At 34.4% G+C, this 17511-nt stretch overlaps 1 protein-coding gene across 12 annotated transcripts in view; it reads right to left on the reverse strand.

Annotated features, from left to right (window-relative positions):
• C2CD5 (C2 calcium dependent domain containing 5) overlaps positions 1–17511 on the reverse strand; it is a 94697-nt gene that overhangs the window by 22300 nt on the left and 54886 nt on the right. For all 12 annotated transcript variants that reach the window (XM_015151273.3, XM_077953710.1, XM_015151272.3 and 9 more), the window contains 9 exons: positions 13836–14027; positions 11685–11871; positions 7495–7659; positions 4022–4162; positions 2003–2066; positions 1567–1628; positions 1243–1341; positions 663–752; positions 87–174 (listed from right to left, as the gene is read on the reverse strand). In XM_015151273.3, coding sequence (XP_015006759.1) covers positions 87–174; positions 663–752; positions 1243–1341; positions 1567–1628; positions 2003–2066; positions 4022–4162; positions 7495–7659; positions 11685–11871; positions 13836–14027 — 1088 coding nt within the window. The remainder of the gene's footprint in view (positions 1–86; positions 175–662; positions 753–1242; positions 1342–1566; positions 1629–2002; positions 2067–4021; positions 4163–7494; positions 7660–11684; positions 11872–13835; positions 14028–17511) is intronic.

Consider the following 17511-nt stretch of genomic DNA (forward strand, 5'->3'; position numbering starts at 1 on the left):
ACTGAATCCACCTGTCCTGTATATTTTATCACTGAACCATAACACAGACAAACACAAACTGAACTTCCTATCCAGTAAAGATTTACCTCTTTGCAACGACTTTTCAACAGGGGTTTTTGTGGTTTGTAAAGCCTGATTTTTGTCAAAAGTTATTGCAACTGCCGTGACTGTAACCTAGAATTATAGAAACAATATGGTTAGCAAAATAATCACTGCCAAAACTAAGTTTCTTACATATTTTTTTCAGTACCATGGTACAACCTATACCAAATACCTTTCCTGGTTAAAATCCTCAACCAGAATTATATATAAATTCAGATACACAAACTACAACTATGCCAAACAGTTACACCTAAATCTCGATATTCCAGAAAGAGCTGAAGAACCTTCTCTAAAAAATGGGAACTGGTAAAATCCCACATGATGGGTACAGATCCTACTGTACACATGCTGGAGCATACGTGCACTTACTCCCTCAGATAACTAAAGTTCAGAAAAAGAAACACACATGGCCTAATGCATACTAACATATATTTTGTAATACTCTGAGGTAAACTAGTATAAGTTACTTAATTATGGCAAAATTATGATAATGAAATAGATAATAAAAATAATAGATCAGATAAAGACTATTCTTTAATAATGGACTAAATCTTAATTACCTGAATTAATTCATCTTCAGGCAGAGATACTGTAAAATTTACATGGCAAAGGCAGCAGGGGATCATAGATCGTAGTTTAAAGTACAGGCTCTACACAATAGAAAATATTAGTAATGTCACCTTTTTTATTTAAAAATTTATAAAAGCTGATTTTCTTAATGTACATTATATTATAGTAAATGGAGAGTTAAAAAAAATTACAACAAAACTGGTCCACTTTTTTTTGTGTATTTTTACACTAAGGATATACTTTTTAATATTTAAGTAGACAATAAGATTTAATCATTTGTCAGTAAGTCACAAAAAACAATATAGTAAGTTTTTTTTAATGTACACATATACACTAGATTTTTATGGAAGTTAAAGCTATTAACTAACAAACTATTTCTTTTATAGTATGATAGAGTAAGGGGGACAGGACAACTTTAGTATCTCACCTGCTGACAGAGGTAAGATAAGGAGGTAGGAGTGATTCAGCCCACAACTTTGTAAAGTATTACAGGTAATACAGCAATATAGACACTTTTAAAGTTTCATTATCTTAGACGCATGAAATAAAATTTAGTCAGAAGGTTCCTACCTTGAGCAAATTTTCACAGAGATCATTAAAGTTCTTATTGAGAGCTTGATTAGTCAGGTTGAGGCTGCTTAATCTGATTACTCTTACTGAAGTGAACATCTAAATGTGGGGTGACAGAACATGTCATTTTATTATTTTTAACTAAATATTTTAACAGTTGATAAATTGCCAAATAATGAACAATATTAACTAACGTAGTAGAATAAGGATAGTATTTTAATTGCAATAAGGAGGTTAAAAAAAAAAAACAAAACAAATATTTAGATGGAACTTATTAAGATAACTTATGTGTTATTTGCTTAAAATTAAGAAAAAAAGGTTTACCTGTATTTCAGATGTCCAATTATTTATACCGGGCATAATTTCTGTATTACAACTATAAAAGCCTGTCAAAATAAATTATAATCAAAATATATGATAATATTTCATTGATTTTTGTGTTAAATGACATTTTTCAATTATTACATGAAGTTCTAACTATAAAACCCTTCATTTTTTTTCTTCTAAAATTATACCTGCAGGAGACTTTAAACCATCCTAATAAATTATCATAGGTTTTTTTTTCCATGTATAAATATAAAAGGACTAAAAATCACTTCCACCTAAGTTATGTTTTCTACCTTGGAGTAGCAAAGTACATGACAAGCTGTGACACTGTGGTAAGTCCTTCCTTTAAAGTAAAATTAGTACTGTAACAATTATGAGCTAAAACATTTATATATAAAACTAGTTTCATCTCAAAGGTAATTTTTTTGTTCACCTGAAGGAGGAGGAACATCAGTAAGTAGAGAATGGACATCTTCCATGGCATCTGTGTCATCAATCTTAAAATAGAGAATAAAACTATTATATATGTAGTAAATGCATAATTATTTCACATTAAAAAGACTATTTATTAATAGAGTCAAGAAAAAGCAGAGTCATTTTTCCCTAAGGAAAAATATGTAACAAGAAAATTCTAGTATCAGTAAATTCCTCCACAGTAATAACCACGAATACTTCTAAGTGAAATATTTTACATACAAAGTACACTAAGTTAAAAAAGAAAACTAGCTCTTTCTCAAACCTTTATAAGAATATGTTTGCAAAGACTTACAAAGATGTCATAAGCAATCATTATTCCAATTTGTTTAAATTAATAAAGTGTAATCAAATCCTTTGACTAAATGCAGAACTGCTTTACAATGGAATTAGGCAGAGATAAATTTAAAGACATATTTAATAATAGGTCTAAATTCTATTTTTCTAATAAAATAAATAGGTCTAAATTCTATTTTTCTTATATCACCGTATTCCACTGTGAATAATAAACAGGGAAACTACCCAGCTGGACAGGTGCTGACATTCATCTGCATCTCAGTTTCTAAGTCCTAATCTGCAGACTTGCTAAGCTTCTTCTTCCCACATCACCCTCAAGACTTCAAGAACCACTTTCACTTCCACCTCACGTGGCTACCCACAGTCACAGTCATACCTCAACCCACTATTCCCCAAAATGCTCCACACCCAGGATCTCGAGCATTCTCCAACTACAGTCCTGTCTCTTTGTCCTCTCTTACTGGATCTTCTACTTGCCCTCTGTCCTCTGCCCATGTTTGAAGCACTTTGTTCTCATGTGCCTCTCTACTTAGCCAGGATCCCAAGATCAGACATATCAATAATGCCCTAGATCAAACTTCAGGTAATGTTTGACATCACCTGGAAAGTTTGTTAAACAGATTCCTGGGTTCCACGTTTAAATTCTCATCTACTAGGTCTGAGGTAGGGGCCCAAGAATTTGCATTTCTTACAAGCTCCCAGGTAGAGCTGACGCCACAAGTAGTTACATCACACTTTGAGCAGCATTGTTCTAAATAGTACCCTGGAACTTTTAGCCTCCTTGACCTGGCATATTTTCCATAACATATTTTCCATTCTCAGACTGTAGAGAAATGTGGGGAAAAAGTGGGGGACAAATAACCATATATGTTGGGTTTTCTACAAATTGACACTCTCACCTTAGTTAGGCCTGTGCGTCTCTCATAGATCCTTGTTACAGCCACTGGCACTGTTCCTGACTCTTTAAACCTCCAGTCCCATCCCAACACTATTCTACCACCAGCTTCCTGCTACACTGAGATCAAAGCATCTGATTTTTTTTTTCTCTCAATTTACATCTTACTCATTTATTTTTCCTGTCCTTCGATATGAAAAAGAAAAATCTCTCTCTTTGGGAGCCAACCATTCTACAGGGGAGTGCAGAGGAGGCAGATCTAGGAGGAAGGAGTCTCCATCAACTTTTCGTGTGATATTTACTCTTTGGGAAAGTTCCTAAAGTGTTCTGAGTATCTTTTCATAAAGATGGGTCAATTATACCTTTTGAATTCGGTAAGAAAATACTACACTCAGAATTCACAGTGTTTATATTAAAAAATGTTCTAACTACAGTAACATACAAAAAAAGTAATAATTATAGTAAGTTAAAGAATGACACTTTAATTTCTTATTTAAATTCATTCAAGTTTATGAAAATAACTTCAAAGGTTTAATACTATTGTATCATTATTTCAACCCATACATTAACTTTTTCAGAACCATCTGCATTATTGTATCAGTCACCTGGTATTGAACAAACATATGTTACCAAGTTCTGTTATTTTCAAGTTTGTTGTAATTTATATACTAATTTTTAAAATATTTATAACAGTTGCAATGATATAAAAGTATATTAATTTAGCATCTGAAAAATGTGTATCTTAGCTTCCAAAACCTTTAAGAAATTAGTCCAATGTGACATTACCTCCAAAACAAAAGCATCTTTTTTCCCATGTGAAAGGTCTAATTCTGTAACTTCATCCGAGCTTTCTGATTGAGATCTCAGAAGTCTTGAGCGTTGCCTAGGTTCTGGGATGGGTGATCCTATAATCTCTTCAGATATCTCCTAAAAGAAATATAATTGTTTCATATTAAATGAGATTGTCTTTTCCAGTTTAAATTTTATATCTTTATATTAGTAGACACCTAGCTGTGGAGAAAAAGCCTGTAAACTATACTCAGTGAAGTCTGTACTTAAGTATAACCTTTATAACTAAACTTTTATAGAGGATATGGCAGCCTTAATGATACGAGGATATGGCAGCCTTAATGATACACGAATCAGAAAAGTATATGTAACTGTCACAGACATAACAAGACAAAACTGACATCCAGTGTACACACAGGACACTACAATGTGTATGGAATTGGCAGTCCTTACAGCCCAGAAATCCAGTACTCCTGGGTGTGCATATTTTCTATTCAGCATTATGAAAGTCCTAATAGGCCATAAAAATGTAAAGACTTACGTTCCTAGAAAGATTTCTAATCTTTTATATCTTTTCTTATCCACTGGTAATTTTTCAAAGCTCCACATAGCAAAACGTGGAATATGATCAATGTATGAGTATGAATATATATATACATATACTATGCACGTATTTGTTATTTATTAAGCTAAATAAACTTTGGTAGTTACAATAATGATCCTTTTAAGGTCAATGTATGGTGCAATACTGTATGGCTTAGTGAGCTTTTTGCTGTTACATAGCCAAAGATCGCTAGAGGTTCTAAGCACCTGTTGGCCACAATGAATGCTGGAAGAATGTGAATATGTGAAAACAAAAGCAAAAGGCATAGCCTATTGCTGATGCAACAGAGTTGTCTTTTTAATAAACAAGGAAATTGTACATAAAGTTCTTCAAAAATATATAGTTTTAAATGTTCATTGCTAGTACATACCTTAGATAAAAGGCTACCACTGCACAATTTCACAATGTAATGATCTATGGAGCGCTTTCACATCCATTTATCTTATTTGTACTCCAAATTAATCTGCCCTCTATAAAGTTAACATTATAATGACTACAAAATGGAAAAGAGCTGTAATTCAGAAGTAAATTAGTAGTCTGCCTAGATCTGAAAACTAGAAAGTGTAGAGCCAGTCTAGATCAGTCTTTTGATACACAGTGCAACGTTATTCCCATTAGATACCACACAACTTTTTATAATTTTACAGTAGTTTTAAATTCTGTTATGCCTTTGTTCACAATGCCACAGACTTAATAAATATAACTGTCTGGTATTTAATATGTTCTACACTCATACTGAAATTTCATCACTAGTACTGTTATTCCAAGAGATATGCATCTTATTTTGATATCTTTGATTATCTACAGAAAGCTTAAGTGGTACTACACCTCTGTATTAGAAACATTTTTTAATGTATTGAGAAAAAATTCAAACAGCAGCATTTATTTCATTGAGGGCTATCATCCCAAGAGAAGGAACACCCTGATCCACATATTCAGGGTGGACATAACACAACACTGTAATGTATATAGTGGCCTGGTAATCAACCCTGTATACTGACTGTCAAACAAATGCTGAGAGATTATGCTAAAAGACTATAATGTAGTCAGTATCTACAATAAGGAAAGACATATTAGAAGATTCATAAACTGATGAGTACTGTTGTGAAAATACAGTCATCCTCAACACATGAAATTCATATATACTAAAATTTTTTAAATCATAATAGATTCACTCCCTCCTTCTAAATGTAAACTGTGTGACACACAGTAGCAGCTCAGTAAGTACTGAATGGATGAAGTAACTTAATTCATATTCTTATTAAAATACATCCCTGTCTCCAAAGACCTTACATTACAGTAAAGGAAGACAGATATATAAAAACTAAGTATAATAATATGTAACAGTTTCTATACAAGTACATACAGGTACAACAAGTACACAATGGAGGAAGAGTCCACTCTCCCTGTGGGAGGTCAGGATGGATTTACAGAGGTAAGAAACACTATTAAGTAAAAGAGTTCAGCTCATATCATTAGAAATAATAAATGAAGAATATATGAAACCCTAACACAAAGTTTTACAAATCACTTTTCCCAAGTGGCAGACTATAAACAGATGTTCAAATATCAAAATATAACTATCAAATAAAAATAATGTACTATAAAAATAAGCAGTCAGTAAAGTGGTGCACAAAGAACTTTTACAGTCTATTTTTCAAATATAAATATGTTAACACATCAACATTTGTATTCATTTTAAAGAAGCCCTAAGTCAGTACTGTTCAATACAAATATAAAGCAAGCCACATACATAATAAAGTAAAAAGAAATAGATAAAATCAATTTTAATAAAACATTTTATTTCATTCAGTATATCCAAAATATTAAATTTTTGACACATAATCAATACAAAAATATTCATATTTTACACAGTTTTTTCACACTAAATCTTTAAAATCCAGTGTATATTTTATACTTACTACACATTTCAATTCAGACTAGTCACAAGTGCTCAAAAGTCACATGTGGCCAGTGGCTCCCACAGTGAATAATGAACAGTGCAGCTCTAGGTCATATCCTTAAAATTCCTCCCAAATTAACAACTATACTAGAATAATACGATGAAAGCTATACTTGTGATGCAACAATCCAGACACACTGTTCCGGAAGATCAGCCAGTTAGGTAAGACATTTAAAATAAAAACAACAACGATGTTATAATTCCCTTTTGTGAAAGTATTTTATTATCAGAGACTCATAAAAACAAAAAGTTTCATTCTAACTCCAACACATTTTTCTTTCAATTCAGACTACTGCCATTAGGCATCCACAGAGGAGGAAGCATTGTGATATTTATTGCAAAGTTGGTAAAAAGACTGATTAAAGGAAATGACTGGGAGCAAAATTGTAAAAAAAGAAACTGTAACTGAAAAACTGTATTCTTTCACATTTTTACCACCGATAAGAATCTCTTTTTACTAACAAAGAACATTTTAAACCATTTATTTCATCACTCAACAAATACTAAGAGACTAATACCAAGAGAAACTTTTCTAGGCAATAGAAATAAAGCCCTCATGGAGCTTCATTCTACTGGTACTAACAGGCAATAGACCAATAAAACACACACACACACAAACACAAACACACTCACAAAGATAAGAGCTACAGAAAACAATAAAAGAGGGAAAGGTGATAGGAAGTGCCAAAAATGAAGTCGTAATTTTTAAATAGAATGGTTAGAGTAGGCTTACCCGAAAAGGAGACAGTTGAGCAAAGACATAAAGGGAGGTGAAAGAATGAGTAATAAGGAAAGCTAATCTAAACAGTGAAAAAAAAAATCTTATGTCCTCAATAAGATAACCTAAAAATATACTAATAAATAATAACTAATATATTCACAATGTAGGTTTGTTTTACTTACTGGAGGATTGATTTCATATAACTCTTTGTTTTTAGCAATTGTGTCATTTATCTTCTTCTGCATATGAGAGATGTGTTGTTCATATGAGCCATCATTAGGAGTCTTCCCGGCAATCTGAATACCACCAGGAGTTGGTAAAGCTGCTAAATATACACCTGTGGCAGACTTGTAAAAAATAATGGCGAAATAATCAGAAAAAATATCTACAGAATAACAGTCCTTACGTTTTCATATTTAAGAATGTGGTCAACAGCTGGGTGCAGTGGCTCACACCTGTAATCCCAGTACTTTGGGAGGCTGAGGCAGGCAGATTACTTGAGGTCAGGAGTTCAAGACCAGCCTGGCCAACATGGTGAAACCCCATCTCTACTGAAAATACAAAAATTAGCTGGGTGTAGTGGTGTGCACCCATAATCCCTGCTACTCAGGAGGCTGAGGCAGGAGAATCACTTGAACCCGGAAGGCAGAGGTTGCGGTGAATCAAGATCATGCCTCTGCACTCCAGCCCGGGCAACAGAGCAAGACCGTCTCAAAACAAGAAAAAACAAACAAACAAACAAAAACCAAGAATGTGGTATAAGGAAGAATATAATCAGCATCAGGGTATATATAGGACATCTCTGGAAAGGCACACAAAAACAACTGGTAACAAGGGTTGGTTTCTTTTGGGGAGGCCCCTGGGTAGGTGGGAGACAGTTATGAAATGGGGATTTACTTTTCACTACATACCCAATTATATTTTTTATGTTTCTACCTCACAATCTTTTTTTTTTTTTTTTTTTTTTGAGACCAAGTCCCACTCTTACGCCCAGGCTGGAGTGTAGTGGCACGATCCTAACTCACTGCAACCTCCACCTCCCGGGTTCAAGCGACTCTTCTGCCTCAGCCTCCCGAGTGGCTAGGATTACAGGCGCCCACCATCACACTCAACTAATTTTTGTATTTTTAGTAGAGATGGGTTTTCACCATGTTGGCCAGGCTGGTCTCCAACTCCTGACCTCAACTGATCCACCTGCCTCAGCCTCCTAAAGTGCTAGGATTACAGGTGTGAGCCACTGGGCCCTGACCTACCTCATCATTTTTAAAAATACAATTAGAATTAAAAATAGCAAAAAAATATTAAAGGTTGCTAAAAAACAAATTTTTCATGAATGAGCAGACGCTCTATCTTTAAAGGTGGCAAAAGTAAAGAGGAAACTTTTGCAAGGCAAGAGACTGAAATTCAGAAAGGACAGGGAACTTACTCAAGTCAAGTCAGTAAATGTGGACAAACGATTTAAATTGAGTGTTTCTCACTTCAAAACCCAAACTTATTTCACTATATTGCCCTACCTTCCTAATTAGCAGAGAAAATTTTTTACTTGATACAGATTTATTTTAAATATCATCTAATTAAATTACTATTTAATATCTGACTCTGAAACAGTACTACATATGATTACTACTGGAAAACTATTATGAGAAATACAAAACAAGGTAACATTTATATATATCCTTATGTGCACTTATGTGTAAATATGCTAATACAAGCAAAGCAAAAAAATAGAAGTATAAACATCAAATTGTTAACGTCAACAGGGTGGAATGGGAAAGATAAAAGACAACTCTTTTAACTCAACACCAATCCTAAAAAGGGATTGATGAAGAAGTCTGCATAGTAGATGAAATTGTTCCTCAAGAGTGCTTACTCCTGGTTTGTTCATTAGTGTCCATCACTGTATACATGACCAAGTCTCTAATACTCAACCAGGGAACGCCCCTTCGCCATGCCATATGAAGCCTTAGTCCACCACTTCTAATGCGTTTTAACTCCTCATTAATGAAGCAACAGCCCTGAACGGCTGAGAACACAGACTCTGGCATCAGATAGGCCTGGATTTGAAATCCAGTTCTAACATATGTAACCACATCACTTTATAGTCTCAACCTATCACAGCACACATTTTCTCCCCCTGTAAAGTGAAGATAATATCACATTCCTTCTGGAATAGCACAGTGCCGAACATCTAGTCGGCACTCATCAGAGATCACCCCATAAAGAAGCTACTCTTGAGACTTCACGATTTAAGTGCACAAACTATAACAAAGCACAAAGATGAAATGTCAAACCGTGGTGGTGAATAGCACCAGTGATCAAGAAGGAAAAGATTAGTATGAATCAGAAAAGCAATACTGGAGGCAAGTCTTGAATTACATCAGTGTCATAAACTAGTTTCCTGCGACTCAATCATCAAAAATGTTTGCTATAGCTAGCAAAATGTTTTTTAAACCCCTCAATCTGAATCCAGCTCTTAATTGACATGCATAGGCACCCACCAATCATTACAGTCTTGCATCAAGCACAAATTATACATTTATGTAATGTCCTCACTAAGCATACAAATTTTTAGACCACTGAATTAAAATAACTACTTTTCCCCAAGTTACTCTAAGTATAAAAGAGAATTTTTTTTTTTTAGACAGGGTCTCGCTCTGTCCCCAGACTGGAGGGCAGTGGCACGATCATGGCTCACTGCAGCCTCAAGCTCCCAGGCTCAGCTGATTCTCCCACCTCAGCCTCCCAAGTCGCTGGAACTATAGGCACAAGCTGCCACGCCTGGGTAATTTTTGTATTTTTAGTAGAGATAGGGTTTCGCCATGTTACCCAGGCTGGTCTCAGACTTCTGGGCTTGAGCGACCTACTCACCTCAGCCTCTCAAAGTGCTGGGATTACAGACATGAGTCACCATGCCCAGCCTAAATATCAAATATTTTAACATGAACCAAGTTACTTATTACAAATTTCTGTTGTTAGAAAACTGTTAATACCTAATTAGTTTATCGTCATCATACAATTATCCTCTACGTACAAAAATTTACATATTTGCTCTTAGAGAAAGATGAAACAGGGAACAAATGTGCATTCGACCTGCAAATGTATAGGGACAAAAAAGCCAAATTCCATAAATTTCTTAAAATTAAATGTCTATGTGTTCTCAAAAAGATGGCAAGAGAATTTAAATTTGAAAACTGCCAGTAACACAGACAAAATGCTGGTTAGCAAAGTACCTAGAAAATGAGAGAATTTCCATAAACATAGTTCATCAGATTCCATATGATCAATACACATTTTGCAGGCACCTGGTTCTCTGAGTCCTACACTACTTATAGAAGCAGCACTGGCTTTCCTCATTATCATCTTTCCAGTCTGAATTTATTTGCTAACAAGCCAAAATGAACCTTAAGCTAAGACACAGCTGTTTCTTCTTCTCTTGTATTTCATCAGCACTTAAGAAACACACCGTTTTTTGTTTGTTTGTTTTTTGTTTTTGTTTTAGACAGAGTCTCACTCTATCGCCTCGGTTGGAGTGCAGTGAAATGATCAGGGCTCACTACAGCCTCAACCTCCCAGGACTCAAGTGATCCTCCCACCTGAGCTTCCTGCCAGCACACCTGGTTAATTTTTAGTATTTTTTATAGAGAAAGTAGTCTCACCCAGGCTGGTCTAACTTCTGGGCTCAAGTGATCCTCCCACCACAGCCGCCCAACGTGTTGGAATTATGGGTGTGAGCCAACACACCTGGCCAGAAACACCTGTATTTTATTACACAGTCTACCACTGGCCACAGGTGCACATTTATGATAAAGCTTAATTGTCTGTCTAATAGTGTCTCACATGTTTTGCTTTATCTTCTCCATCAAAACTAAAGATTAATCCACATCCTGGGGTAATTTTGCTCTGCCCACTAAGGGACATTTGGCAATTTCTGAAGACATTCTTGATTGTCACAACTGGGGAGATGCTACTATCTTATAGTGGGGAGTTGCCATGGATGCTGCTAAGCATCCTACAAAGCACAACTCAGTTCCCGGCAACAAAGAGGTATTCTGCCCTGGTACCAAGATGGGGGAACCCTGTTTTAGCAATATGTAAACAATAATAAAGTCCAGAAAAACTGTGGACAACTTATTAAGCAAGTGACAAATGGTAACTTTTAGAAACAGAATTATTAAAGTTATGATCACAGTCCCTTTAAAATATGTGAAAACCTATCACCAGATATTTCACTTCTTAAAATGTCCTCATCCCATAAAGGTCTTAATGTCAAAGTCTTTAGATAAGTCTTTGAAAAGACTCTTTGAATCACATAAAATAGAATCTACTATAATTAAAGAAATCATAAAACAAAACCAAAAACATCTAAACTTACCGCTAAGCCCATCAACATATTTTCACCCACTGTGATCTGAATTCTTAGTCCAAACAAAGCATTCATTCCTTTGAGTTTTAGTTTATTCATTAGCTGAGTATGCACTTCATATTCCATAAATGGCAACAGATTACTGATAGCTGTAGCATTTGCTTCTGCCTGTGCTTTCTTTTTTAAGCGACATAACCTGTAAATGAAAATAAGTCAGTGAACAGTATTCTTGGTACCATCTTTAAAAATGTCAATTTTTAAAACTTTCTAAAAGTGTGCTGAATAAAACATTTACTTGTTTTTAATGGACTTACTGAGTTATATCAATAAACTTTTCTTTTTTTTGTTATTGTATAAATTTGCACTAAAAATCCTATTTCATAATGGGTACAAAAAAAAACAGAAAGAATGAATAAGACCTAGTATTTGATAGCACAACAGGGTGTCTACAGTCAACAATAATTTAATTGTACAAGTTAAAATAACTAAGAGTATAACAGGATTATTTCTAACACAAAGGATAAATGCTTGAGGGGATGGATACCCCATTTTACACGTTGCGATTATTATGCATTGCATGCCTGTATCAAAGTATCTCAGGTATCTCATTAAATATATAGACCTGTTTACCCACAAAAATTAAATATTTTAAAGAACCATATTTCAGTAAACAAAAATAAAAAATCTCAAAATCTCTAAAAATGAAATAATGACCAAAATCAGTAGAGAATATCATTTAAAATCTTAGGTTTTATAACTGCATGTGTTCAATATAAATGGACAGCAGAAGAAAATGTTACTCATTAAAAAAATACAAAAGTCATTTGAGCATCTACTTTGTGCCACATAGGCTATATTCAAAGACTAATAGACTAATAGATTATTTCTCAACAGTAGCAATGAAAGCCAGAAGACAGTGGTGAAAGAGTATCTTCAATGTGTTGTAAAGAAACAGCTGCCAGCCCAAAATATTTTTTAAAGATAAAAGTAAAATAATCACATTTTTCAGACAGACCAAAAAAAAAAATAGTTTACTACCAGCAGATCCATCAGAAGAAATACTAAAGCGCACACTTAAGGCAAAAGGAAAACAATCCCAAATGGAAGGTCTAAGATGCAAGAGGGAAAAAAATAAATGGATTAGAAATACATTTTAGAAGAAAAATCAATGGGCTTTGTAATAAATTTGATGTAGGGAGGTTGAAAAAGAGGATAGTGTCAAAGAATACCAAATTTGGCATGAAGAACTGGATAAAGGTACCATTAAAACAAAAAAGGCTAATAAGAAAAGTGGAGAAAATCAGCAGTTCAACGTGGAACAAGTATGAGATGCCTATGGCTTATCAAAATGGGATAGAAGTAGACAGGTATATAAGTCTAAAGCTCAAAAGAAAGTTCTGGACTAGAGTTATAAATTTGGCAGTCACAGATACATAGATAGCATATAGATCTATATACGTTGATGAGTTCAACTAGGGAGAGAACTTTGAGCAAAGGGTCCAAACCCATGGCTCTCAAAGATCAAGAAATGAGAAGTCAACAAGGAGGCTGAAGATTACACATAAAGGTAGGAAAACATAGAAGGTGTGGCATCATGAAATCAAAGGAATTTCAAGGTGAAAATAATGCTGTCACTATTGCTGAGATGTCAGAACTAAGATGAGGACAGAAGTACCTGATGGATTTGGTAACCTGGCAGCTGCTGTCATGAGTGTCCCAATTAGGATTTTCTACTCCAGTGCATTTTAAAAGGAACTCTTACCAGCTAATTAAAGCAGTAAAAGAAACACTTCATGGCACTATTCTTTAAAAGAAAAAAAGAGAGTCAATTTCTAAAATGTGTTACATATTGAATGTCATTGAAGCAGTCTATACTTAGTCACATCCCTAGCCTTTGGCAGGTTAATAATTCCCAGAATGATAAATATTTGTATAGAATTTAAAAGTTAAAAACTGCTTTTGTATAAAAACTTATTCGAGTTTTACACAGAGGATTTTTTTTTTTTTTACATGCAATAAAATACAAAGTTCCAGCAGAATTGCCCAGTTTGTGCAGGATCAAACAGGTTGGAAACTGTAGAGCTGACACTTGAAAATAGGTTTATCGCTCCATATATCATACTTTTTCAGGGACACCAAATGCTGTTTTCACAAACATACCTTGCTTGAATAAGACAACCTTTTCCAATAACTGTTGCATCTGTTGGGAGGTCTATAGTTGTAAACAGAACATCAGGAACTTTTTGTTTCCTGCAGTTATAGCAATATGTGAGATGAGCTGGAAATGGCATATTCAGTTCATCATATGGTATATGGCAAAACCCACAACGTGTAGACAAATTTTCTTCAAGCCTATATAAATAGATTAAGAAAAAAAAGACATTCTTTAAAAACATACAAATTTTTTCAAAAATAATTATGTAAGTGATATTACATACACAGTACTTGTATACGAACTATCCAACTTCTACCACTGTAGGCTACAAGAGTACCACTATGACTGATAAGAATTAAAAACAACCATGAAATCAGAACCATGCATTTCTCCTATGAGAGAAAAGACTTACCAACTGCAAAGTTACTTTGCACCAATTTATTTGTGTGATGACTTATCACCTGACAAACACCCCTATCACCTCAAAGTTTTTTCTCTGGGATACAACATTTAAAAAAACAAATGGTTAGATGATGATGATGACATTTTCCCACTGGTTGACAAATATAACCACAAAAAAATTCCCAAAGAAAAAAAATATTTTGGTTACCAGAGGCTGGGAAGGGTAGTGGCAGGCTGGAGGGAAGGTGGGGATGGCTAATGGGTACAAAAAAAATAGAAAGAATGAATAAGACCTAGCGTTTGATAGCACAACAGGGTGACTATAATCAATAATTTAATTGTATATTTTCATGTACCCTATAAATATATACCAGCTACTAGGTACCCCCAAAAATTGAAAAATAAAATCCAAGCATAATAGTTTTTAATTTAATGTAAAAAGTATTAAAAAAGAAAAATAGTAAGTCAAAAATAGGCATACTCTAAGATTTCTAATTTCCTGTGATAGTTTTAACTTTTTTGAAAAACCAAAACATCTATTTCATAAATGATATATCATACATAAACCACAAATGAACCATCCACAACCTCCCTACTCATTATAAAATGCTTGTCGTATTATGCTGTTTGTGAATTCATTCTAAAATGATTAAGCATTTTTTTCATTCATTAAATTTGAGCATGTCGGCACAATAAGGATGGAAACAGAGAGAAGCTCCACAAAAAGACTCCACACTTTCACACAACCAGATCCTCCAGAGCTCTGGAAAGATGTGGGTCTCAATGCTCCCTAACTTAAAGGAACCCATTAGAAGCTGAAACTTGGCAACCAGACAGATTTAAAAAGTAAAGGAAAATTCATATTATATATACCAGGAAACAAGACTTTTGCAGATTTTTTACATACTTTTTTTTTTGGATACAGGGTGTTGCTGTCACCCAGGCTGGAGTGTGGTGGTGGTACAATCATAGTTCACTGTAGCCTTCACCTCCTGGGCTCAAGTGATCCTCCTACTTCGGCCTCCCAAGTAACTAGGACTACAGAATTTTTAACTGAATCTTCATAACTCTGTAACTCACATTAGATTACTCCCAGATATTATTCTTTTACTGTGAAGATGCCATTCTGGTATATTACAACTAACAGAGAAGTCAGACATCTGAACCGAACTGTGTGATCCTGAACAAGAAAATTACTTAACCTCTCAGAAACTCCTTTATAAAACTAGAATATGTACCTAGAGAAGTTTGTGGGTTTCTTTAGAGATTAAATAAGAAAACTATAGCTAAACACAGTATAATGTTCACCATATAGCAGCAAATAGTAGTTCCACTTAGCCTGAAACCAACCTGAGATAACTTGCTAAGTCACACTAAGCACTAAGTAGCAGGCCTCATGTTTGAATTTCAGTTTGTTTGAATCCAAAGCCGTGTTATAAGGGGGTATAAAAGGATGAAAACTGAAGCAATTTTTAACTAAACGGCTCACACAAATGTCAACATTAGTGGTATATATAAGGCATAAAAATAAAAGTATTAAAATTTATGAAAGCATTCAAAATATGAAATGTACACAGGGACTGTCCCTGAATAGTGAGATCATAAGGAATCTTTTTTTCCTTCTACTCTCCTACATTCTCTACATTTTTTCTAATAAGCAACAATAATTTCATAGCAGAAAGAAAAGACATTTTCCTTCTTTTTTTTTTTTTTTTTTTTTTTTACAACTAGGGGTGGCACCTATTGTACTGAACTACCATATAAGAGAATGTACTGTATCCATCCAAGCCACAATACAGAAAAAAAACAAGCTACATGAAAAAGGTTATTTGTTAAATTAGGCTTCCTATCAACTTAAGAATGAAATCTACAGACGTGTAAGAACTATATCGTACCACTGGTACAACTCACTGACAAAGAGAGTTTCTCAACACAACATTCTAATTATTTAGTGTGCTTCAAAATGCCCCACCTTCACTTTCCTATTTACAATGACCTTTAAGGCTCTGGAATTTATAATAGTCAATATCCATTTTAATACGGACCAAAGAAACTGACCAAGTTCCTCTAGTGAATACCAGAACTAGAATATCTTAAATGCTTGCAAGTTTATACTAAATTTGACAAGGTACAGAATTTTTTTGCCTTTTTTTTTTTTTCTTTTTAAGATGGGGTCTCGCTCTGTTGCCCAGGTTAGAGAACAGGGGTGCCATCTTGGCTCACTGCAACCTCCGCCTCCCAGGCTCAAGCAATCAATTCTCCTGCCTCAGCCTCCGGAGTATCTGGGATTACAAGCGCCCGCCATCATGCCAGGCTAATTTTTGTATTTTTAGTGAAGATGAGGTTTCACCATGTTGGCCAGGCTGGTCTCAAACTCCTGACCTCAAGTGATCCAACCACCTCAGCCTCCCAAAGTGCTGGGAATACAAGCGTCAGCCACCACACACTTGACCTTTGCTTCCTTTCTTAATATATGCTTAATATATTAATACTGGGCTGGGGGGGGGAAGTAAATAGGCACACTGTGGCATAAGGGGTAATTAAAATCTGTATTATCCAGGTAGACTCTGGTAACAAACTAATAGTTTATATGTGTGTGTGTGTCTATATATATATATGTATATATATTTAAATATACAGTCACCCTTCCGTATCCATGGGTTTGGCATGTATGGATTCAACCAACCACAGGTTGAAATATTCAGGAAAAAAATTAAAAATCCCACAAAATTCTAAAAAGCAAAAAATGAATTTGCCACGTGCTGAGCATTACACTGAATCCATGAAAATGAAATGATGAACAGGTATTGTATCAGGTATTACAAATAATCTAGAGATTATTTAAAGTATAGGGGAGAATATGCATAGGTTACATGCAAATACTATACCATTTTATATAAGGGATTTGAGCATCTGCAGGTTTTGATATCTGCAAGGGGTCCTGTAACCAATTCCCTATGGACAGGGAAGGACCATATATATTATATCTATAGATAATCTTGATAAAATACAGTACTTTTATTATTTTGTAAATTAAGAACTGTTTTTATAAAAATTGTTTCATAACCTCTATTTTTGGAGGTGAGACACAGGGAAATGAAAGGAAGACAAAAATCAAAAGATTAGTTCTATATCATGACAAATCAAAAAAAAATGTACACTTGAAATTCTTCAACTGGCAATCATACATGTCACTTATCAAGATACTAGAAACAATAATGTTTGCCATATAGTACAGAATCCAATACTCCTCTGTTACTACGGGTTAGTTAAAAATTA

Source organism: Macaca mulatta, chromosome 11 (assembly GCF_049350105.2).
Source record: "Macaca mulatta isolate MMU2019108-1 chromosome 11, T2T-MMU8v2.0, whole genome shotgun sequence".
NCBI lineage: Eukaryota > Metazoa > Chordata > Mammalia > Primates > Cercopithecidae > Macaca > Macaca mulatta.